Source organism: Hylobates moloch, unplaced genomic scaffold, assembly GCF_009828535.3.
Source record: "Hylobates moloch isolate HMO894 unplaced genomic scaffold, HMol_V3 SCAFFOLD_16, whole genome shotgun sequence".
In the NCBI taxonomy this organism is placed as follows: Eukaryota; Metazoa; Chordata; class Mammalia; order Primates; family Hylobatidae; genus Hylobates; species Hylobates moloch.
In genome coordinates this window covers 71,361,178-71,386,972 of record NW_026652291.1, presented here as the reverse complement: position 1 = coordinate 71,386,972, position 25,795 = coordinate 71,361,178, and the positions used below count along the sequence as shown (strand labels likewise).

The 25,795-nt window shown below is 44.6% G+C and overlaps 1 protein-coding gene across 2 annotated transcripts in view; it reads left to right on the top strand.

Annotated features, from left to right (window-relative positions):
- The window catches only part of SNX6 (sorting nexin 6), a 58,123-nt gene extending 32,507 nt beyond the window's left edge, over window positions 1-25,616 (top strand). For both annotated transcript variants that reach the window (XM_032179866.2, XM_032179865.3), the window contains 5 exons: window positions 4,413-4,518; window positions 11,179-11,254; window positions 15,862-15,901; window positions 21,218-21,304; window positions 25,203-25,616. In XM_032179866.2, coding sequence (XP_032035757.2) covers window positions 4,413-4,518; window positions 11,179-11,254; window positions 15,862-15,901; window positions 21,218-21,304; window positions 25,203-25,223 — 330 coding nt within the window. In that variant the 3' untranslated portion in view covers window positions 25,224-25,616. The remainder of the gene's footprint in view (window positions 1-4,412; window positions 4,519-11,178; window positions 11,255-15,861; window positions 15,902-21,217; window positions 21,305-25,202) is intronic.
- The last annotated feature ends 179 nt before the right edge of the window (window positions 25,617-25,795 follow it).

Here is a 25,795-nt window from a genome sequence, read left to right as displayed (position 1 = left end):
GAGTTAGAAGATCTCAATTGAGGCCGGGCACGGTGGCTCACGCCTGTAATCCCAGCACTTTGGGAGGCCAAGGTGGGTGGATCATTTGAGGTCAGGAGTTTTTGAGACGAACCTGTCCAACATGGTGAAACCCTGTCTCTACTAAAAATACAAAAATTAGCTGGGCGGTAGTCCTGCGTGCCTGTAATCCCAGCTACTCGAGAGGCTGAGGAACCTTGGAGGCGGAGGTTGCAGTGAGCTAAGATTTTGCCACTGCACTCCAGCCTGGGCGACAGTGAGACCCTGTCTCTGTTGTCCTTGGGAAAAGTTACTTTCTTTTCTTTTTCTGGATCTCAGTTTTTCCATTTTCTCTCTTTTTTTTTTCTGAGATAGAGTCTTGCTCTGTTGCCCAGGCTGGAGTGCAGTGGCATAATCTTGGCTCACTGCAACATCCGCCTGCCAGGTTCAAGCAATTCTCCTGCCTCAGCCTCCTGAGTAGCTGGGATTACAAGCACATGCCACCACGCCCGGCTAATTTTTGTATTTTTAGTAGAGACAGGGTTTCACCATATTGGCCAGGCTGGTCTCGAACTCTTGACCTCATGATCTGTCTGCCTCGGCCTCCCAAAGTGCTGGGATTAAAGGTGCGAACCACTGCGCCCAGCCAGATTTTCCATTTTCAAAATAAGGTTAATAATACTACCTACCTTACTTACTTATTAAAAAGATTGAATGAAATAATATGTGTGGAAAACACCTATATTTGTCTTTTTTCTTTTCTTTTCTTTTTTTTTTTTTTTTTTTGAGACAGTCTCGCTCTGTCGCCCAGGCTGGAGTGCAGTGGCGCGATCTTGGCCCACTGCAAAGTCCGCCTCCTGGGTTCACACCATTCTGCCTCAGCCTCCCGAGTAGCTGGGACTATAGGCGCCCGCCACCACACCCAGCTAATTTTTTTGTATTTTTAGTAGAGATGGGGGGTTTCACCGTGTTAGCCAAGATGGTCTCCATCTCCTGACCTCGTGATTTGCCCACCTTGGCATCGCAAAGTGCTGGGATTACAGGCGTGAGCCACTGCGCCCAGCCAAAAACACCTATATTTTTCTTTTTTTTTTTTGAGGAGTCTTGCTCTGTCGCCCAGGCTGGAGTGCAGTGGCGCGATCTCGGCTTGCTGCAGGCTCTGCCTCCCGGGTTCACGCCATTCTCCTGCCTCAGCCTCCCGAGTAGCTGGGACTACAGGCGCCTGCCACCTCGCCCGGCTAATTTTTTGTATTTTTAGCGGAGACGGGGTTTCACCGTGTTAGCCAGGATGGTCTCGATCTCCTGACCTCGTGATCCGCCCGCCTCGGCCTCCCAAAGTGCTGGGATTACAGGCGTGAGCCACCATGCCCGGCCAAAAACACCTATATTTTTCTTAATGATGTTCTAAAAATGGTATGAGAGTTGATTTATCTGAAGATTCTTACGATTAAAATATGAGAAAAATGTTTATATTATCAAGCAAATACTAGGAAAAAAGGAATGCTGTTTTGTCATCATTGCCTGTTTTTATAGACACATCCATAATAAAATCGGTGTGTAGAGTATTATTTGATTTATACTCTGATTTTTCAGAGACGGGTCAGTGGATACTTGACAGTCCACGTTCTGTGGCTGCTTTCCAAGGACTCAGCTTACTTCCATTTGATGCTGCTTATTCATTAATAACCATTTTTCTTAGCCATTAAATGTAAACCACTATGTTGATTATAATTTTGATAATTTTATTAATAGAGTAATAACATTGTTGAACACTTATAATGTGTTGATTGGTAGCCCACATTTTCTTGTGTGATCTTCACAACAACCCTGCCAGTTAGTTTTATCCATATTTTTACAATTAAGAAAACTGTGGCCGGGCACAGTGGCTCACGCCTATAATCCTAGCACTTTGGGAGGCCAAGGCAGGCGGATCACCTGAGGTCGAGAGTTCGAGACCAGCCTGACCAACATGGAGAAACCCTGTCTCTACTAAAAATACAAAATTAGCCAGGCATGGTGGCGCATGGCTGTAATCCCAGCTACTCGGGAGGCTTTTGAGGCAGGAGAATTGCCTGAACCCCGGAGGCAGAGGTTGCAGTGAGCCAAGATTGTGTCATTGCACTCCAGCCTGGGTGAAAGAGAGAGAACTGTTACGTATTATGAATTATGAATTTTATTTTAATATTTATTTTTTATTTTATTTTGTGTTTTGAGACACAGGGTCTTGCTCTGTTGCCTTAGGCTGCTGTGCAGTGCCCCAGTCTCGGCTCACTGCAACCTCTGCCTCCCAGGCTCAGGCGATCCTCCCACTTCAACCTCCCAAGTAGCTGGAACTATAGATACACGCCATCACACCCAGGTCATTTTTGTATTTTTTGTAGAGACAGAGTTTTGCCGTGTTGCCCAGGCTGAACTCCTGGGCTGAAGTGATCTGCCCACCTCGGCTTCCCCAAAGTGCTGGGATTACAGGTGTGAGCCACTGTATCCAGCTGAATTACAGATTCAGTGAAATTTTGTCAGTACTAACTCTTGCTGCTTGTGTTCTGTTGATATGGGTCTCCAATTATATCCTGTCAGCTGATGCTTTTTCACTTAATGATTGGTAATGTAGAAGGGAGTAAAATACTATTAATTTTATTTTTGTGCCAGGTGCAGTGGCTCACTCCTGGAATCCTAACACTTTGGGAGGCTGAGGCAGGTGGATCATTTGAACTCAGGAGTTTAAGACCAGCCTGGGCAACATGACGAAACCCTGTCTCTATAAAAAATACAAAAATTGGCCGGGCGCGGTGGCTCACGCCTGTAATCCCAGCACTTTGGGAGGCCGAGGCGGGTGAATCACGAGGTCAGGAGATCGAGACCATCCTGGCTAACACGGTGAAACCCCGTCTCTACTAAAAAATACAAAAAATTAGCCGGGCGTGGTGGCGGGCGCCTGTAGTCCCAGCTACTCGGAGAGGCTGAGGCAGGAGAATGGCGTGAACCCAGGAGGCGGAGCTTGCAGTGAGCCGAGATCGCGCCACTGCACTCCAGCCTGGGCGACAGAGCGAGACTCCATCTCAAAAAAAAAAAAAAAAAATACAAAAATTAGCTTGGCATTGTGGCATGCACCTGTAGTCCCAGCTACTTGGGATGCTGAGTCAGGAGGATTGCTTGAGCCAGGGAGGTTGAGGCTGCAGTGAGCCATGTTTGCACCACTGCAGTCCAGCCTGGATTACAAAGCAAGACTCTGTCTGAAGATAATAATTTTTAAAAAAAGGTTGAAGACAGTGGTTAATGATATTGTTGCTCTCCGATAGTTTGGCCAGGTTCCTCAGTGCAGTCAGAAAGGGCCTTAATGACTAAGGCTAGACAGCCTTCAGGAATGGCCAGTAGAATATATAACAGGCTAAGAAAAATAGATTTTCACTTCTGTCCACCAGAATTGTTTTCTTTTTCCTTAAAAGCAATTGATCACTTCTGCTGGCAATAATATGTTTATTGAAGAGCAAAATTGTAGAGGCAGATCATAAATAAGAACATGTTTCAGAGTACAATATGTAAGGCCAAGTGCAGTGGCTCACGCCTGTAATCCCAACACTTTAGCAATTTGGGAGGCCGAGGCGAGTGGATCACTTGAGGTCAGAAACTTGAGACCAGCCTGGCCAACATGGTGAAACCCTGTCTCTACTAAAAAATACAAAAATTAGGCTGGGCGCGGTGGCTCACATCTGTAATTCCAGCACTTTGGGAGGCCGAGGTGGGTGGATCATGAGGTGAGGAGTTCGAGACCAGCGTGACCAACATGGTGAAACCCTGTCTCTACTAAAAATACAAAAAAAAAAAAAATTAGCTGGGCTTGGTGGCGCTTGCCCGTAGTCTCAGCTACTCAGGAGGCTGGGGCAGGAGAATCACTTGAACCCAGGAGGCTGAGGTTGCAGTGAGCTGAGATCGCGCCACTGCACTCCAGCCTGGTGACAGAGCGAGACTCTGCCTAAAAAAGAAAAAGAAAAAAAATTAGCTGGGTGCAGTGGTGCGCACCTGTAGTCTCAGCTATTGGGACGCTGAGGCAGGAGAATCGCTTGAACCCGAGAGGCAGAGGTTGCAGTGAACCAAGATCACGCCACTGCACTCCAGCCTGGGTGACAGAGTGAGACTCCATCTCAAAAAAAAAAAAAGAGAGTACAGCATGTGAACTTGGACCTATATGGGGAGCACTAAGCCTTCGGTTACAAAGTCGTAGAAGATTTCTTACCTGATAGATAGAAATGCATGTCTATTAAAGCCTTGTTGGTGAAATTAGTATAATAACGTCTGACTGAGGATAGCTGTGCTATTTTACTGATGATCTTTTATATTTATAATGATAAAGTTATTTACATATAAAACTAAAGCAAATAAGTGAAAAAAGTTTATATTTTCTTTTGATCTTATAGGATGTAGATGATTTCTTTGAGCATGAACGAACATTTCTTTTGGAATATCATAACCGAGTTAAGGATGCATCTGCTAAATCTGATAGAATGACAAGATCCCACAAAAGTAAGATTTTTCTGTGGCTAAAGCTTATATCTTTTAATGGAATAATTATAAAGTTCATATTATAGTTTGAAAAAGTCTTAATATAGAGCAGTAGTTCTCAAACTGGTCTGTTGGAGCCTAGGCTCCATGGCCCTTTTATAGTGAGCCTGTGAGGTCAAAACTATTTTCAGCTGGGCACAGTGGCTCACGCCTGTGATCACAACACTTTCAGAGGCTGAAGCGGGAATATCACTTGAGCCCAGGATTTCAAGACCAGCCTTAGCAACAGAGTAAGACCCTGTTTGTATTGCACCAGCCTAATATAAAAAATAAAATTAGCCAGACGTGGTGGCGCATGGCTGTGGTCCCGGCTACTAGGAAAGCTAAGGTGGGAGGATGCCTTGGGCCTGGGAGGTCAAGGCTGCAGTGAGCTGTGATTGATCATACCACCACACTTCAGTCTGGGTGACAGAGTGAGACTGTCTAGACAGCAACAAAACAACAACTATTTTTATAATGATACTATGATAGTTTTTGCCTTTTTCACCATGTTGACATTTACACCAATGATGGATAAAGCTGCTGCTGCGTAATTACATACCAATCAAGTCAGTGGCAACAGACTGGACTAGTAGTCTCTATTCTTTCTGGCCATGCACTTGCATTATTATTATTATTATTTGTTTTTTTTTTTTTTTTTTTTTTTTTTGAGACGGAGTCTCTGTCGCCCAGGCTGGAGTGCAGCGGTGCAATCTCAGCTCACTGCAACAACCTCAGCCGCCCGAGTTCAAGCAATTCTCCTGCCTCAGCCTCCCAAATAGCTGGGATTACAGGCACCTGCCACCGCGCCCGGCTAATTTTTGTATTTTTAATAGAGATGGGGTTTCACAGTCTTGGCCAGGATGGTCTTGAACTCCTGACCTCATGATCCACCTGCCTTGGCCTCCCAAAGTGCAGGGATTACAGGCATGAGCCACCGAACCTGACCACTTGCAATTTTTAAAACGTGACTTTCACTTAAGAATGCCCTTGATGAAACAGTAAAAATTGATTGTAATCTCTACCCTTGAGTATACATTTTTAAATATTCTGAGTGATGAAATAGGAGGTATGTGTAAAGCACTTTGGCTACATACTCAAGTGTGATGGTTCTCTAGAAAAGCATTTTAGTGATTGAGTTGTGATTGAACTAGCTAATTTTTTCATAGAACACTACTTTAAAGAATGATAAACCGTTTATGAATATTTGGCAAATGTTTTCTCAAAAATAAACTAATTATTTAAATTACAGGAACCTGGCCAAAAATCAATCAGTTATTTCAAGGAAAACAAAGATAGTATTTGTTGCCAATGATAAGTCAAGCTTCAAGCAATAATTAGAATTTTGGAAAACTTTCTCTCTCTGACCACGAGCTTACTTCCCAATAGATACTGGACTAGTCTCTATGTTCTTCCCTGCCATGCACTTGCAATTTTTTTTTTTTTTGAGGCGGAGTCTCTGTTGCCCAGGCTGGAGTGCGATGGTACGATCTCGTCTCACTGCAGCCTCTGCCACCCAGGTTCAAGCAATTCTCCTGCCTCAGCCTCCCAAGTAGCTGGGATTATAGGCGCCTGCCACCGTGCCTGGCTAGATAGGCCAATAAAGACCTATATAGAGATTGATGATGATACTAGTGAATGTGATTTTTTTACAAATTGTACATTGAATTGTGTCACCACTTAGAACATCTGCATAATTCATTGGACCAGTGTTTTCTAAACGGCCACGTGCATAATGCTACAAAATCATATATGTAAAAGAACCACTCAATGTGCAAAATAGACCAGTGAGGGTTTTTTTTTAACAGCTTTGTTGAGTGTAATTGATATCAGTAAGCTGCAGTAATCAAAGTGTACAATTTGGTAAGTTTTGGCATGTGTGAAATCCTTACCACAATCAAAATAATGAACAGACACATCACCCTCCAAAGTTTTCTTGTGACCTTTTGAAATCTCTGCCTCCTGCCCTATCCTCAGGCAGCCGCTGATCTGCTTTCAGTCACTATAGTTTGTATTTTCTAGTATTTTATATAAATTGAATCATACAGTATGTATTCTTTATTGTCTGGCTTTGAAACTCAAAAAACTATTTTGAGATTCATCCAAGTTGTTGTGTATATCGATAGTTCATTTCTTTTTGTTGCTAAGTAGTGTTCCATTGAATGGATATACAACAATTATTTATTTCTAGCTTTGGCTATTACAGATACAATTTATGTGAGCAATTTCTATATAACTTTTTGTACAGACATGCTTTCTTTCTCTTGGGTAATACCTAGAAGTAGAATGCCAGAGTCATGTGGTAAATGAATATTTAACTTTTTAAGAAACTACCAAATTTTTTTTCCACAATGATTGTACCATTTTGCATTCCCATGAGCAGGGCATGAGAGTTCCAGTTGCTCCACATCTTTGCCAACAAGGATAGTCAGTCTTTTTTTCCCCAGTGGAATTTGAAATCTTTTTAACTTATTCAAGTAGGTCAGTGGTGGTAACTCAGTGTGGTTTAGATTCGTATTGTCCTAATGACTGTTGAGATTCAACATCTTTTCTTGTGTCCTTCGTTCAGCTTTATTCTTTTCTTTTTTTTTTTTTTTTTTTGAGACGAAGTCTTGCTCTGTCGCCCAGGCTGGAGTGCAGTGGCATAATCTTGGCTCACTGCAAGCTCCACCTCCTGGGTTCACGCCATTCTCCTGCCTCAGCCTCCTGAGTACCTGGGACTACAGGCGCCCGCCACCACGCCCGGCTAATTTTTTGTATTTTTAGTAGAGACAGGGTTTCACCATGTTAGCCAGGATGGTCTCAATCTCCTGACCTCGTAATCTGCCCACCTCGGCCTCCCAAAGTGCTGGGATTACAGGCATGAGCCACTGCTCCTGGCCCCAGCTTTATTCTTGTTGGTTTTTTTTGTTGTTGTTGTTGAGACAGGGTCTCGCCCTGTCACCCAGGATGAGTGCATGCGCCACCATGCCTGGCTAATTTTTGTTGTTGTTGTTGAGGGGGTAGAGACAGGGTCTTGCTATGTTGCTCGGGCTGGTCTTGAACTCCAAGACTCAAGCAGTCCTCTCACCTTGGCCTCCCAAAGGGCTAAGATTACAGACATGAGCCACAAGACTCCATTTTTTTTTTTTTTTCCTCTAGACAAAGTCTCTCTCTGTCTATCCAGGCTAGAGTGCAGTGGCACAATCTTGGCTCACTGCCCCCCCGTCTCCTGGGTTCAAGTGATTCTCATGCCTCGACCTTCCCCATAGGATTACAGGTGTGTGCCACCATGCCTGGCTAATTTTTGTATTTTTATTAGAGATGGGGTTTTGCCATATTGCCCAGGCTGGTCTCGAACTCCAGGTTTGAAGTGATCCGCCCACCTCAGCCTCCCAAAGTGCTGGGATTACAGGTGTGAGCCACTGTGCCCAATCCCAACTTTGTTATTTATCAAAGTTGTTTTTGACCCTTCTTAGAATCTTTGTTTTGTTTTTTATTTTTGTGAGACAGTCTCATTCTGTTGCCCAGGCTGGAGTGAGTGGCGTGATCTCAGCTCACTGCAACCTGCACCTGCTGGGTTCAGGCAATTCTGCCTCAGCCTCATGAGTAGCTGGGATTACAGGCACCCACCACCAAGCCTGGCTAATTTTTGTATTTTTAGTAGAGATGGGGTTTCACCATGTTGGCCAGGCTGGTCTCAAACTCCTGACCTCAGGTGATCTGCCCACCTCGGCCTCCCAAAGTGCTGGGATTACAGGCGTGAGCCACCGCCCTCAGCCCTAGAATCTTTATATTTTCTTTTTCCTTTTTTTGAGACAGAATCTCACTGTGTCACCAAGACTGGAGGCTGGAGTGCAATGACGTGATCTTGGCTCACTGCAACCTCCGCCTCACAGGTTCAGGCAGTCCTCGTGCCTCAGCCTCCTGAGCAGCTGGGACTACAGATGCATGCCACCACACCTCGCTAATTTTTGCATTTTTAGTAGAGACAGAGTTTTGCCATGTTGGCCAGGCTGGTCTCAAACTCTTGACCTCATGTGATCCACCTGCCTCAGCCTCCCAAAGGAGGGAGCGATTACAGGTGTGAACCACTGCCCTCAGCCCTAGAATCTTTATATTTTCATATGAATTTTAGAATCACCTGTCTTTTTCTACACAAGTGCCTGCTAGGATTTTGATTGGGATTGTGTAGATTCTGTAGATAAATTTGGAGAGAATTGACATCTTAACAATATTGATCCTTCTGATACATTAATATAGTATATTTCCACTGAGTCAGGTCTTCGTTAATTTATCTCAGCAGTGTTTTGTAGTTTTCATTGTATAGATCTTATATGTCTTTAGTCAGATTGGTTCCTGATTATTTGTTTTTTTATGCTATTATAAGTGTTATGTTTTATTAGGCTGGAGACAGTGACTCAAACCTGTAATTCCAGCACTTTAGGAGGCTGAGGTGGGTGGATCGCTTGAGCTCAGGAGTTCGAGACCAGCCTGGGCAACATGGTGAAACCCAATCTTTGCAAAAAAAATAGGCCGGGTATGTTAGTTCACGCCTGTAATTCCAGCACTTTGGGAGGCCGAGGGAAGGGATCACCTTAAGTCAGGAGTTCGAGACTAGCCTAGCCCACATGATGAAACCCCATCTCTGGCCGGGCGTGGTGGCTCACACCTGCAATCCCAGCACTTTGGGAAGCCAAGGCGGGCGGATCACAAGGTCAGGAGATGGATACCATCGTGACTAGCACGGTGAAACCCTGTCTCTACTAAAAATACAAAAAATTAGCCGGGCGTGGTGGTGGGCGCCTGTAATCCCAGCTACTCGGGAGGCTGAGGCAGGAGAACGGCGTGAACCCGGGAGGCAGAGCTTGCAGTGAGCCGAGATTGTGATTGTGCCACTGCACTCCAGCCTGGGTGACAGAGCGAGACTCCATCTCAAAAAAAAAAAAAAGAAACCCCATCTCTACTAAAAATACAAAAATTAGCTGGGCATGGTGGCGTGCCCCTGTAGTCCCAGCTACTTGAGAGGCTGAGGCATGAGAATTGCTTGAACCCGGGTGGCGGAGGTTGCAGTGAGCCAAGACCCCACCACTGCACTCCAGCCTGGGTGGCAGAGTCAGGCCTTATCCCTCCCCTGCCAAAAAAAAAAAAAAAATTAGCCAATTGTGGTGGCATGTGCCTGTGGTCCCAGCTACTCGGGGGGCTGAGGTGGGAGAATCACTTGAGCCCAGGAGCTTGAGAGTGTGGTGAGCCATGATCATGCCACTGTGCTCATGCCTGAGCAACAGAGTGAGACCCTGTCTCCAAATAAATAAATGGTTTTTTTGGGGGTTTTTTTTTTTTTTTTTTTTTTTTTTTGAGATGGAGTCTAGCTCTATCGCCCAGGATTTTTGTCTCCAAAATCTTATATGCCTTTGTTTTTTTTGTTTGTTTGTTTGTTTTTTTGAGATGGAGTCTCACTCTGTCACCCAGGCTGGAGTGCAGTGGCAAGATCTTGGCTCACTGCAACCTCCACCTCCCGGGTTCACGCCATTCTCCTACCTCAGCCTCCCGAGTAGCTAGGACTACAGGTGCCTGCCACCACACTCGGCTAATTTTTTTGTATTTTTAGTAGACATGGGGTTTCACCGTGTTAGCCAGGATGGTCTTGATCTCCTAACCTCATGATCCGCCCGCCTCGGCCTCTCAAAGTGCTGGGATTACAGGCATGAGCCACCGCGCCCGGCCATGTTATGTTTTTTAAAATTTCAATTTCAAATTGTTCTTTGCTAATACATAGAAACACAGCATATTTTTTCAACATTGATCTTATATCCTGCAACCTTGCTAAATAAACTCACTTATTAGTTCTAGTAACTATTTTGTAGATTCCTTAGGATTTTCTACATAGATGATCATGTCATGTCTATTAATGAAGAAAGTTATACTTCTTGCTTTCCAGTTTTTTTTTTTTTTTTTTTGAGACAGGGTCTTGTTCTGTTGCCCAGGCTGGAGTGCAGTGATGTGATCTCGGCTCACTGCAAGCTCCGCCTCCCGGGTTCACGCCGTTCTCCTGCCTCAGCCTCTCAAGTAGCTGGGACTACAGGCACCCACCACCACGCCCGGCTAATATTTTGTATTTTTAGTAGAGACGGGGTTTCACCATGTTAGCCAAGATGGGCTCAATCTCCTGACCTCATGATCCACCTGCCACGGCCTTCCAAAGTGCTGGGATTACAGGCGTGAGCTACTGCTCCTGACCTCCAGTTTGTTTTTTTGTTTGAGATGGAGTCTCGCTCTGTCGCCCAGGCTAGAGTGCGGTGGTGTGATCTTGGCTCACCGCAACCTCTGCATCCTGGGTTCAGATGATTCTCCTGCCTCAGCCTCCCAAGTAGCTGGGATTACAGGCATGTGCAACCACACCTGGCTGATTTTTTTATTTTTGGTAGAGATGGGATTTCACCATGTTGGCCAGGCTGGTCTCAAAACTCCTGACCTCAGGTGATCTACCTGCCCCAGCCTCCCAAAGTGTTGGGATTACAGGCATGAGCCACCATGCCTGTTGTTTGTGTTGTTTTCTTTACTAGAGTGTCTCATATTACACGTTGTTTGAGAGGTAATTGCTCAGTAAGTATTTTTAAATCAATGAATAGGTATACTAAATTCTTAAAACTTTCTCCATAGGTGCTGCAGATGATTACAATAGAATTGGTTCTTCATTATATGCTTTAGGAACTCAGGATTCTACAGATATATGCAAGTAAGTATTCTAATTTAAAACGTGAAATAGGCCGGGCCCGGTGTCTCACGCCTGTAATCCCAGCACTTTGGGAGGCAAAGGTGGGCGGATTAAGACGTCAGGAGTTCAAGACCAGCTTGACCAACACGATGAAACCCTGTCTCTACTAAAAATACAAAAATTAGCCAGGCGGGGTGACGTACACCTGTAATCCCAGCTATTCAGGAGGCTGAGGCAGGAGAATTGCTTGAACCTGGGAGGCGGAGGTTACAGTGAGCTGAGATCCCACCTTTGCACTCCAGCCTGGGCAACAGAGTGAGACTCCATCTCAAAAAAAATAAATAAATAAAACATGAAATATAGCTGGGCACAGTGGCTCATGCCTGTAATCCCAGCACTTTGGGAGGTGGAAAACCTGAGGTCCGGAGTTCAAGACCAACCGGGCCAACATTGCTAAACCCTATCTCTACCAAAAAATACAAAAATTACCCAGGTGTGGGTGGTGTGTGCCTGTAATCCCAGCTAGCTACTCGGGAGGCTGAGGCACAAGAATCACCTGAACCCGGGAGGTGGAGGTTGCAGTGAGCCAAGATCATGCCGCTGCACTCCAGCCTGGGTGACAGAGCAAGATTGTCTCAAAAAATATATATGAAATATAAATAAAGCAGAGAGAATTTTCTATTGGCAGCCTGGATGCACACAATACTTTTGGTTTTTATTTTAGTTTTTGTTTTGAAACAGTGTCTTACTCTGTCACCCAGGCTGGAGTGCAGTGGCATGATCATGGCTCTCTGCAACATTCTCCTTCCACGTTCAAGCAGTTCTCCCACCTCAGCCTCCAAAGTAGCTGGGATTACAGGTGCCTGCCACCATGCCTGGCTAATTTTTGTATTTTTAGTAGAGACGGGGTTTCACCATATTGGCCAGGCTAGTCTCAAGCCCTTGACTTCAAGTGGCCTGCCCGACTCAGCCTCCCAAACTGCTGGGATTACAGGTGTGAGCCACTTCTCCCGGCCAACAATACTTCTAATACAAAACTTTTGGAATATTTTTGTCAAAACACATTGATAATAAGGACCTCCTTTAAAAACTTGGGTTGAGGGCTGGGCATGGTGGCTCACGCCAGTAATCTCAGCACTTTGGGAGGCCGAGGCGGGCAGAACACCTCAGGTCGGGAGTTCGAGACCAGCCTGACCAACATGGAGAAACCCTGTCTCTACTAAAAATACAAAATTAGCCAAGTGTGGTGGCAGGTGTCTGTAATCCCAGCTACTTGGGAGGCTGAGGCAGGAGAATCGCTTAAACCCAGGAGACAGAGGTTGCGTTGAGCCGAGATCACAGCATTGCACTCCAGCCTGGGCAACGAGCAAAACTCCGTCTCAAAAAAAAAAAAAAAAAATTTGTGTTGATATTTTTTCTCTTCCCTTTCTGTCCTATTTTTTAAATCTGAGAAATAAAAATCGACTTTACTCTCTCTCTATATATTTTTTCTTCCTCCTCTTAACTGTGTTTTATTTATGAAAATGGGCTGATGTGTGTGTAAGACAGTGGAAGAACAGAATTTACGTTAGTGTTCTTAAGTTTTGATAAAGCTTATAAATAAGAACTGCCATTTGGGAATTAGAATATATATGTATGTATGTATATGTGTTTATATATTTCATTGGAGGTCAAATTGATCCCGCCACCCGCCCCTGGCAAGATGGTATCTTGCTCTGTCACCCAGGCTGGAGTGCAGTGGCACGATCTCTAAAAACACAAAAATTAGTTAGACGTGGTAGTGCACACCTGTAATCCCTGCTACTTGAGAGGCTGAGGCGTGAGAATCACTTGAACCTGGGAGACAGAGATTGCAGTGAGCCAAGATCACACCACTGCACCCCAGCCTGGGCGACAGAGCAAGACTTGATCTCAAAAAAACTAAAAATTAAACATATTTTTAAGAAGGAAAACTATTTTCATAGTCCATGCCTTTCTCTAAACCACATCCTTGACCTTTTGTCTAGTATATTCTGTCTCAGATATTTAAAAGTCACGCTTTTTGGCAAAGCAAGGTATGATAGCTTACACTAATTAAAATGCCACTGGCCGGGCACAGTGGCTCACACCTGTAATCCCAGCACTTTGGGAGGCCAAGGCAGGCGGATCACCTGAGGTCGGGAGTTCGAGACCAGCCTGACCAACATGGAGAAACCCCGTCTCTACTAAAAACACAAAATTAGTCAGGTGTGGTGGTGCGTGCCTGTAATCCCAGCTACTCAGGAGGCTGAGGCAGGAGAATCGCTTGAACCTGGGAGGCAGAGGTTGCAGCGAGCCGAGATTGCGCCATTGTACTCCAGCCCAGGCAACAAGAGAGAAACTCCGTCTTAAAAAAAAAAAGCCAGTTTCCCAAAGAGTTAATTCTTATCAGGAAGAAGGAATAAAAGTCAACCTTGCCATCTGTTCTCTTAACGTAAATCTGTCAAAGCAAGTTCTTTTGAGTGAAAGCAAAGTTCATAAGATTGTTTTTGCTTTGAGTAGTATTTGCCCTAATTCATTTATAATGTCATTTTAATTACATATTTTACAGAATACTTGAACCTGTGCCCTTTTTTTTTTTTTTGAGAGTAGGTCTTGCTGTGTGGCCCAGGCTGGCATACAGTAGCTATTCGCAGGTGCAGTCATAGAGTGCTGCAGCCTTGAACTCCTGTGCTCAAGCAATCCTCTTGCTTCAGCCTCCTGAGTAGCTGGGACCACAGGTTTGCACCAGAACGGGGTGACAGAATGATAGCCCATCTCAAAAAAAAAGAAAAAGAAAAAAATGAATAACCAATTCCTACTTAGGAATTTATTTTCACTTTTAACTAATAGTTTATCTGTCAAATGCTGATACCAACTAAAAAATATCCCAGCACCAGACTATTTTTTTTGTAGTTATGGTTGAGACGAAGTCTCACTCTGTTGCCCAGGCTGGAGTGCAGTGGTGCAGTCTTGGCTCACTGCAAGCTCCACCTCCCGGGTTCACACCATTCTCCTGCCTCAGCCTCCCGAGTAGCTGGGACTACAGGCATGTGCCACCATGCCCGGCTAATTTTGTTTTGTATTTTTAGTAGAGACGGTGTTTCACCGTGTTACCCAGGATGGTCTCCATCTCCTGACGTCATGATCCGTCCACCTTGGCCTCCCAAAGTGCTGGGATTACAGGCGTGAGCCACCGTGCCCGGCCAAACACCAGACTATTAAAGGGTAGTTTAATTACAGGATTACGCCACCGTGCCCCACTAATTTTTTGTATTTTTAGTAGAGACAGGGTTTCACTGTGTTGCCCAGACTAGTCTCAAACTCCTGGCCTCAAGTGAGCTGCTTGCCTCAGCCTATTTGCTAAAATGAATCTTGATAAATTTTGTTGACTGGGCAAGGTGACTCACACCTGTAATCCCAGCACTTTGGGAGGCCAAGGTGGGCAGGTCACTTGAGGCCAGGAGTTCGAGACCAGCCTGGCCAACATGGCGAAACCCCATTTCTACTAAAAATACAAAAATTAGCCAAGCGTGGTGGGCACCTGTAATCCCAGCTACTTAGGAGGCTGAGGCAGGAGAATCATTTGAACCCAGGAGGTTGAGGTTGCAGTGAGCCGAGATGGCGCTACTGCACTGCAGCTGGGACAAGAAAGGGAGACTCGGTCTCAATAACAACAACAACAAAAACACGTTTAATGTATGGCTTAGGCTGTCGTCTTGAAGTGGGGCCCGGCACTCTGGCTCACACCTCTAATCTCAGCAGTTTGGGAGGCCAAGGCGGGCAGATCACTTGAGATCAGGAGTCCAAGACGAGCCTGGACTCAAGCCATCCTTCCACCTTAGCCTCCCGAATAGCTGGAACTACAGGTGTGCACCACCACACCTGGCTAATTTTTAACCAGGTGAAAACTTGTCTCTACTAAAAATACAAAAATTAGCCAGGCATGGGGGCAGCTGCCTGTAATCCCAGCTACTCAGGAGGCTGAGGCAGGAGAATCACTTGAACCCAGGAGGCAGAGGTTGCAGTGAGCTGAGGTTGCGCTGCTGCGCTCTGGCCTGTGCAACAGCCACACTCTGTCTCAAAAAAAAAAAAAAAAAAAATCAGGGCCGGGCGTGGTGGCTCACACCTGTAATCCCAGCACTTTGGGAGGCCGAGGTGGGTGGAACACAAGGTCAAGAGGTCAAGACCATTCTGGCCAACATGGTGAAACCGCATCTCTACTAAAAATACAAAAATTAGCTGGGCGTGGTGGCGGGCGCCTCTAGTTCCAGCTACTCGGGAGGCTGAGGCTGAAGAATCGCTTGAACTCGGGAGGCGGAGGTTGCGGTGAGCTGAGATTGCGCCATTGCACTCCATTCTGGGCAACAAGCGTGAAACTCCATCTCAAAAAAAAAAAAATCAAATGAACAGATAGTCTATCTGTAAACAGATTTCAAGTAATCTGTTTTATTGGTAGAAGTACAGGGAGATTTTTGTCAAACTAAGTGAAGTCTGTAGTTAATAAGGCTATTGAATATAATTGCAATGAGACAAGGTGTTATTAATATGGTTTGGGAGCATATTCTCATACATTTGAAATGGAAAATTACTTTGAATGTAGCATATGATGAAAATATTTTCCTTTCCAGGTTTTTTCTCAAAGTTTCAGAACTGTTCGATAAAACAAGAGTAAGTACTGAATTACAGAGATACACTGCATAATATTGTGCCCAGAGAGCTCATGTTAAAGGTTTTTACCACAATTCAGAAAATTTTTTTTGAAAGAGTAATCACTATTGGCTGGGCACGGTGACTCATGCCTATAATCCCAACACTTTGGGAGGCCGAGGTGGGCGGATCACGAGGTCAAGAAATCAAGACCATCCTGGCCAACATGGTGAAACCCTGTCTGTACTAAAAATACAAAAATTAGTTGGGCGTGGTGATGCATGCCTATAGTCCCAGCTACTCGGGAGGCTGAGGCACAAGAATCGCTTGAACCCGGGAAGCCAACGTTGCAGTGAGCCAAGATCGCACCACTGCACTCCAGCCTGTCGACAGAGCGAGACTGTGTCTCAAAGAAAAATAAAGAGTAATCACTATTAACTGTTTGGCGATTTAGATCTCTGCATGTGGTAATATTTAACTTGCTATGGTTCTGTTTAACTCTATTGAGGAAGATGAGTGTACTTCAGAAGGATGATGAAACAGATTTTGATTCCATTGGGAGTTTTTCAGGAAATTTCATTTTTTGTTATTGCCTTTAAGTATTTGTATAAAAGTTCATATTCTTCTGTGTGCAGTGACTTAACACTTGTAATCTCAGCACTTTGGGAGGCTGAGGCAGGAGGATCTCTTGAGTCCAGGAATTTGAGATCAGCCTGGGAAAACATAGCAAGACACCGTCTGTACAAAATGTTTAAAAATTAGCCAGGTGTGGTGGTGCAAACCTGTAGTCCTACTTGGGAGGCTGAGGCAGGAGGATGCTTGAGCTCAGGAGTTTGAGGCTGCAGTGAGCTGTGACCGTGCATCTGCACTCCATCCTGGGTGACAGAGACCCTGTCTCTTAAAAAAAAAAAAAAAAAGTACCTTCTGGAACAGATAAACAAATTAATTAAATACTATATACCAATAAGAATAAAGGAACCAGGCCAGATGGGTCACGCCCGTAATCCCATACATTGAAGGGTGAGGTGGGAGGATCAGTAGAGGCCAGGAGTTCGACCAGCTTGGGCAATGTAGCGAGACTCCCTTTCTACAAAAGTTACCAAACATTAGCCAGGCATGGTGGCGCACAACTGTAGTCCTAACTACTTGGGAGGCTGAGGCAGGAAGATTCTTGAGCCCAGGAGGTCAAGGTTATAGTGAGTCATGATTGTGCCAGTGTACTCCAGCCTAGGTGACAGAGACCCTGTATCAAAGAAAGAAAGAAAATAGATAGAAAATTACCAGCAACCCAGATGACCTGCCTCCTCCTCATCGCTTCAGCTGCCTTTCAAGGCACTGCCAGTAGAGATTCGGGTTGTTTTGTTTTTTGTTTGTTTGTTTTTGAGACGGAGTCTTGCTCTTTCACCCAGGCTGGAGGCTGGAGTGCAGTGGCACGATCTCGGCTCATTGCATCCTCCACCTCCCAGGTTCAAGCGATTCTCTTGCCTCCTGAGTAGCTGAGATTACAGGCATGTGCCACCACGCCAGGCTAATTTTTATATTTTTTAGTAGAGACAGGGTTTCACCATGTTGGCCAGGCTAGTCTCAAAGTCCTGATGTCAAGTGATCTGCCTGCCTTGGCCTCCCAAAGTGCTGGAATTACAGGCATGAGCCACTGTGCTTGGCCCGGCCCCTTTTTTATTTTTATATGTGATATAAATGCATTTGCAACATGTATTATTTTTCTTTTTTTTTCTTTTTTTTTGGTAGAGACAGGGTCTTGCTATGTTGCCCAGGCTGGTCTCAAACTCCTGGCCTCAGGCAGTCATTCTGCCTCAGCCTCCCAAAGTGCTGGAATTACAGGTGTGAGCCACTGTGCCCGGCTTATATTCTTTTATGTCTGTTTCATGTGCTCAACATTATATTCAAAGGATTAAACCATGTTGTTGCACATAGATGTAGTTCCTTTATTCTTTTTGTTTTAGAGATGGGGTCTCACTCTGTCGCCCAGGCAGGAGTGCACTTGCATGATCATAACTCATTGCAGCCTCAAACTCTTGAGCTCAAGCATCCTCCTGCCTCAGCTTCCCAAGTAGTTAGGACTACAGATGTGTGTTACCATGCCTGGCTAATTTTTGTAGAGAGGGAGTCTCACTACATTGCCCAGGCTTGTCTTGAACTCCTGGCCTCTTTTGATATTCCTGCCTCACCCTTCAAAGCACTGAGATTACAGGCATGAGCCACCTGGCCTGGTTCCTTTATTATTCTTGTGGTATAGTAGTTTATTTGTTTATCTGTTCTACTGTTGATAGGCATTTGGATAGTTTCTAGTTTGGGCTTCTTTATAACAATACTGCTGAACACAAATATACAATTCTGTTGGGTATATATAACTAGGAGGGGAATTGATGGATCATACGATAACCATGTGAAAAGCTTCAGCAGAAACTGCAAAACTTTCCCATAATGATTGTACCAATTTGCATGCCCACAAGAATGAGTATGAGCATTTAGGTTGTTCTACAAGCTTGTTAAAACTTAGTATTTTCTACCTTTATAATTTTTGTCATTCTGGTAGGTGTATACTTGTTTTAGTTTAACCTTTTTTTTTTTTTTTGAGATAAAGTCTCGCTCTGTTGCCAGGCTGGAGGGAGTGCAGTGGCGCGATCTTGGCTCACTGCAACCTCTGCCTTCCAGGTTCAAGCAATTTGCCTGCCTCAGCCTCCGGAGTAGCTGGGACTACAGGTGCATCCCTCCATGCCCAGCTAATTTTTGTATTTTTAGTAGAGATGGGGTTTCACCATGTTGGCCAGGGCGGTCTTGATCTCTTGACCTCGTGATCCACTCACCTTGACCTCCCAAAGTGCTGGGATTACAGGCATGAGCCACCACACCTGGCCCCTTAACTTTTTTTTTTTTTCTTTTTTGAGACATATCTCACTCTGTCACCCAGGCTGGAATGCAGTGGCATAATCTTGATTCACTGCAACCTCTGCCTCCCGGGTTCAAGTGATTCTCCTGCCTCAGCCTCCCAAGTAGCTGGGATTACAGGTACACATCACCATGCCCAACTAATTTTTGTACTTTAGTAGAGATGGGCTTCACCATGTTGGCCAGGCTGGCCTCGAACTCCTGACCTCAGATATTCCACCCACCTCAGCCTCCCAAAATGCTAGGATTACGGGCATGAGCCTTATTAAGGTGCCGGCCTTACTTTAACTTTTTATTTTGGCGATAATTTCAGACTTACGGAAAAGTTGCAGAAAGTAGTACAAGAATTCCTGTAATGCATCACCCAGGTTTCTGAATATTAACATTTTCCCTTTTGTTTTTTTTGAGACAGTCTTGCTGTCACCCAAGCTGGAGTGCAGTTGCACGATCTTGGCTCACTGCAACCTTTGCCTCCTGGGCTCAAGTGAGTCTCATGCCTCAGCTTCCCAAGTACCTGGGATTACAGGCATGTGCTGCCACTCCTAGCTAATTTTTGTGTAGGCGGGGGTTTCACCATGTTGGCCAGGCTGGTCTCGAACTCCTGACCTCAAATGATCACCTGTCTTGTCCTCCCATAGTGCTGGGATTACAGATGTGAGCCACTGCACCTGGCCTAACATTTTCTACATTGCTTAAAGTTCTTACATTCCAAAAAGTCCGTCTTCATTCTGTTTTGTGTCCTTTATGCATACCTGTCTCTTTTTTTAGTGTAAGAATTATTTTTAATATAGTCAATACTGTTACTAATGATTCCCCCTTAATGTCATCAAATATCCAGTATATACATTTTCCCAATTGTCTCATAAATGGCTTTTTATTATAGTAGAGGTTGTTTGAGTCAGGATACAAGCAAGGTCCCATGTATTGCATTTGGTTGATATAATAAATTTTTTTCATCCTCTGTCCCGTCATACTGAAGAGGTATCTTTTTAGTCTGACATGGCTACTTCCCCTTCCATCTCACCTCGAACATACCACTTCTGGTTATTACTCTGTGGTGTCTTCAGGCACATTTTACTAATGCTTTGACTGCATTTTCTGGTTGTCCTCAGCAGGAGGATTAGATTGAATTACCTAGTCTGCCATTGCAAGCCTTCATTCCTTTAAAATTATGTGTACATATCAATTACAATTGAAATGAATAGAGGCTGGGCACAGTGGCTCACATCTGTAATCCCAGCACTTTGGGAGGCCGAGGTAGGTGGATCACCTGAGGTCAGGAGTTCCAGACCAGCCTGGCTAACAAGACAAAACCCCATCTCTACCAAAAAAAAAAAATACAAAAAAATTAGCCAAGTTTGGTGATGTGCACCTGTAATCCCAGCTACTAGGGAGGCTGAGGCAGGAGAATTGCCTGAACCCAGGAGGCAGAGGTTGTAGGGAGCTGAGATCATGCCACTGTACTCCAGCCTGGCAACAGAGCGAGACTCCGTCTGAAAAAGAAAGAAATACCTAGAAAGTTGTTTTTTGTTTTTTGTTTTTTTTTTTTTGTTTTTTTTTTGAGACAGAGTCTCACTCCGTCGCCCAGGCTGGAGTGTAGTGGCTCAATCTTGGCTCACTGCAACCTCAGCCTTCTGAGTAGCTGGGATTATAGGCACGCACCACCATGCCTGGCTAATTTTTGTATTTTTAGTAGAGACGGGGTTTCACCACGTTGGTCAGGCTGGTCTCGAACTCCCGACCTCATGATCCGCCCGCCTCGGCCTCCCAAAGTGCCAGGATAACAGGCATGAGCCACCGTACCCAGCCTGAGAAAATATTAATGAAGGTAAAAGATCATATTGAAACTCATTATATGAGTCTGGGCATGGTGGTTCACACCTGTAATCCCAGCACTTTGGAAGGCTGAGGCAGGAGGATCACTTGAGGTCAGGAGTTTGAGACCAACCTGGCCAACGCGGTGAAACCCCTCCTCTACTAAAAATACAAAAGTTAGCCAGGTGTGGTGGTGCATGCCTGTAATTCCAGCTACTCGGGAGGCTGAGGCAGGAGAATTGCTTGAACCTGGGAAGCAGAGGTTGCAGTGAGCTGAGATTGCGCCACTGCATTCCAGCCTGGGTGGCAGAGTAAGACTCTGTCTCAAAAAAAAAAAAAAAATATGGTGTCCTTCCATAAACTCATGAGTCTCATTTGATCTGATCCTTATTCTGTTCATTTTATGTGAGAGTTGCAAAGAAAAGTAACAGGCTAGTAGAAGCAAAAAGGGAAGGAAAACTCGATAAAATAGGAATGGAATACTATAGTTAAAACTTCAATTTTTGAAACTATAATAGTAGTTAAAATTAAGTAGGAAGTTAAGTAAGAAGGAAACCACTGAGAGTAGAATGTAGTTGTTGATTAAATATTCAATTTTTTCCTTCTTTTCAGAAAATCGAAGCACGAGTGTCTGCTGATGAAGACCTCAAACTTTCTGATCTTTTAAAATATTACTTAAGAGAATCTCAAGCTGCTAAGGTAATTTTAATCTTTTTTTAAATGAGCCATTTTACAAACAGCCATTTCTTGAGAGTTTGTTAGACTTCAGATTGTTAATGATGATTTATCTCCTTTATATGATTTTAAATTATATTTTCAAATATGAATTTTATTTCTCCTTTTAGAAATTGTATATATGTGTATAATTGTACATATTTCATGTGGGAAACCCCACATAAAAGTCTCCTTTATTATTATATTTCTGATATAATCTAGAACTTTAAAAAAATGAATTTGTGGTCAGGTGTGGTGGCTCACGCCTGTAATCCCAACACTTGGGGAGGCCGAGACCAGAGGATCACCTGAGGTCAGGAGTTCAAGACCAGCCTGGCTAGCATGATGAAACCCTGTCTCTACTAAAAATACAAAAATTAGCTGGCATGGTGGCAGGTGCCTGTAATCCCAGCTAGTTGGGAGGCTGAGGTGGGAGAATCACTTGAACCTGGGAGGCGGAGGTTGCAGTGAGCTGAGATCACATGATGTGCCATTGCACTCCAGCCTAGGCAACAAGAGCGAAACTCCGTCTCAAAAAAAAAAGATGAGGCCGGTGATGGTGGCTTATGCCTCTAATTAATCAGCACTTTGGGAGGCTGAGGCGGGTGGATCACCTGAGATCAGGAGTTCGAGACCACCCTGGCCAACATGGTGAAACCCCATCTCTACTAAAAATATAAAAATTAGCCGGGCATGGTGGTGGCCGCCTGTAGTCCCAGCTACTCGGGAGGCTGAGGCAGGAGAATTGCTTGAACGCAGGAAGTGGAGGTTGCAGTAAGCAGAGATCACGCCATTGCACTGCAGTCTGGGCAACAAGAGTGAAACTCTGTCTCAAATAATAATAATAATAAATAAAAAGAAAAAAGAGCTCGCCGGGCACAGTGGCTTACATCTGTAATCCCAGCACTTTGGGAGGCCGAGGCAGGAGGATCACCTGAGGTCGGGAGTTCGAGACCAGCTTGACCAACATGGAGAAACCCCAACTCTGTCTTAAAAAAAAAATGAATTTGGTATATTTCTTCAGGTAAAATGTCTTGGAAAACAAAAGTAAAACCCTGGAATAACAGTTGTATTGCTAAAGGATTTCTTTCTTTTTTTTTTGAGATGGAGTCTCACTCTGTCACCCAACTGTAACCTCTTGCTTCTGGGTTCAGGCGATTTTCCTGCCTCAGCCTCCTGAGTAGCTGGCATTACAGGCATGTGCCACCACACCCAGCTAGTTTTTGTATTTTTAGTAGAGGCAGGATTTTCCTGTGTTGGCCAGGCTGGTCTCAAACTCCTGACCTCAGGTGATCTGCATGCCTTGGCCTCCCAAAGTGCTGGAATTACAGGCATGAGTCACATATTGCGAAAGGATTTCTTTTCCTTTTTTTTTTGGAGGTAGACTCTAGCTCTGTTAACACAAGCTGGAGTGCAGTGGCTTGATTGCAGCTTACTGCAACCTCCGCCTCCCGGCTTCAAGTGATTCTCCTGCCTCAGCCTCCCAAGTAGCTGGGATTGATTACAGGCGCCCGCCACCACGCCCAGCTAATTTTTGTATTTTTAGTAGCGATGGAGTTTCGCCATATTGGCCAGGCTGATCTTGAACTCCGGACCCCGTGATCCCCCGACCCCGTGATCCCCCCACCTCGGCCTCCCAAAGTGCTGGGATTACAGGCGTGAGCTACCACACCCGGCCGCAAAAGGATTTCTAATTTGGTCTATGCAAGTCCTCCATTGAGCGTGAGAGTGCCATAAAACAAAAATATGTTTTTTTATAAGGCAACTCATGTTTCCTTTTAAAAGGCCATGTGCTGCCGGGTGCAGTGGCTGACGCCTATAATCCCAGCACTTTGGGATGCCGAGGAGGGTGGATCACAAGGTCAGCAGTTCGAGAGCAGCCTGGCCAACATGGTGAAACCCCGTCTCTACTAAAAATACAAAAATTAGCCAGGCATGGTAGCAGGCGCCTGTGATCACAGCTACTCCAAAGGCTGAGGCAGGAGAATCGTTTGAACCCAGGAGGGGGAGGTAGGTAGCAGTGAGCTGAGACCGTGCCATTGCATTCCAGCCTGGGTGACAAAGCGAGACTCCGTCTCAAAAAAAATAATTAATTAAAAAAAAGAAGAGCTGTGTGCAAGACTAAAACACTAACCAAAAACAATTTTTTTTTTTTTTTTAAGACAGAGTCTCACCCTGTTGCCCAGGCTGGAGTGCAGTGGTGTGATCTTTTTTTTTTTTTTTTTTTTTTTTTTTTTTTTTTTTTTTTTTTTTTTTTTTTTTTTTTTTTTTTTTGTTGAGACGGAGTCTTTCTCTGTCCCCCAGGCTGGAGTGCAGTGGCGCGATCTCGGCTCACCGCAACCTCCACCTCCTGGGTTCACGCCATTCTCCTGCCTCAGCCTCCCGAGTAGCTGGGAATACAGGCGCCCGCCAACACGCCCGGCTAATTTTTTTGTGTTTTTAGTAGAGATGGGGTTTCACTGTGTTAGCCAGGATGGTCTCGATCTCCTGACCTCGTGATCCGCCCGCCTCAGCCTCCCAAAGTGCTGGGATTACAGGCTTGAGCCACCGCGCCCGGCTGTGGTGTGATCTTGGGTTATGGCAACCTCTGCCTCCTGGGTTCAAGCCATTCTCCTGCCTCCGCCTCCTGAGTAACTGGGACTACAGGCACTCGCCACCATGCCCAGATAATTTTTGTATTTTTAGTAGATACGGGGTCACCATGTTGGCCAAGCTGGTCTCGAACTCCTTACCTCAAGTGATCCACCAGCCTCAGCCTCCCAACGTGCTGGGATTACAGGCATGAACCATCCCGCCTGGCCTCAAAAAATTTTTTTGGCTGGGTACTGTGACTTATGCCTGTGATCCCAACACTTAGGGAGGCCAGTGTGGGAAAATCACATGAGGCCAGGAGTTCAAGACCAGCCTAGGCAACAAAATGACATTCTGTGTCTACAAAATGTTTTAAAAATTAGCTAGGCCATGGTGGTGTGTTCCCGTAGTCCCAGGGGAGGCTGACACAGGAGGATTGCATGAGCCCAGGAGTTCAAAGCTGCAGTGAGCCATGATTGCCACTGTATACTCTTGCCTAGACAACAGAGTAAGACCTTGTCTTTAAAAGTTAACACAAGGCCAGGCGCGGTGGCTCACACCTGTAATCCCAGCACTTTGGGAGGCTGAGGCGGGCGGATCACGCCGTGGCACTCCAGCCTGGGTGACAGAGCGAGACTGCATCTCAAAAAAAAAAGTAACACAAATAACTGAAAAGCACTGAAAACTTAGTGGATCAGATAACCCAAATTCAATGTTAATTTGTGAATTGAGATATTGTACACAAAATTCCCACCTGATCACTGATGCTGATAATTTTTATTAAATTATCTATAACCCTTTAACTTTGAATTCTTGGGTACTTATAAATACACTGTTCATATCAAATTATATCTTATAAACTATTTACATTGGATGGACAGTGCTAAAATACTTTTGGAGACTTTAAATTATCAAATGTGGTTGTTTTTTATTTTAATTTTTTGCAGAGACAAGTGTCTCACTATGTTGCAAACTCCTGGGCTCAAGTTATCCGCCCGCCTCAGCCTCCCAAGGTGTTGGGATTATAGGTGTGAGCCACTGTTCCCAGCCAAATGTGGTCGTTAATAGATAACAATTTCTTAGTAACTTTAAGAAATAATTAAAATTTAGTTGTCAGAATTAAAACTACAACAAGGTACCACTATACACCTGAATTAGAAGGGCTAAAATGAGAAAAATTCCGGCAAAGATACATAGCAACTTAAACCATCATATACTGTTAATAGGAATGTGGTGCACTTCCTTGGAAAACTTTCATAGTTTCTTAAAAGACGAAATATACTATCCAGTGATCCAGTCAATTCACTTCTAGGTATTTACCCAAGAGAAATGAAAGCAGGGCTGGGCGTGGTGGCTCACCCCTGTTATCCCAACATTTTGGGAGGCCAAGCCAGAAGGATTGCTGGAGGCCAGGAATTCAAGAGCAGCCTGGCAACATAGCCCGATCCTATCTCTATTGAAAAGAAGGAAAGAAAGAAATGAAAGCATATGTCCATACAGGTGTTCACAGCAGCTTTGTTTGTAACAGCTGAAAATTGACAACACAAATATCCAATAGATGATGAGATAAACACATTGTTATATAGCCATACAATGGAATAGTACTCAGTAATAAAAAGAAATGTGCTATGGATGCATGATATGTGCCCACCATTATAATATTATACATAGTATTTTTGTTGTCCTAAAAATCCTGTGTGCTCTCTCCATTCATCCTCCTTTCCCCCAATACCTGGCAGCCACTGATCTTCTTACTGTCTCCATAGTTTTACTTTTTCTAGAATGTTATATAGTTGGAATCATGTAGTATATAGTGTTTTCAGATTGGCTTCTTGCATTTAGTTACATGCACTTAAGTTTCTTCTGTGTCTTTCCGTTTTTTGTTGTTTGTTTTTTTTTTTTTTT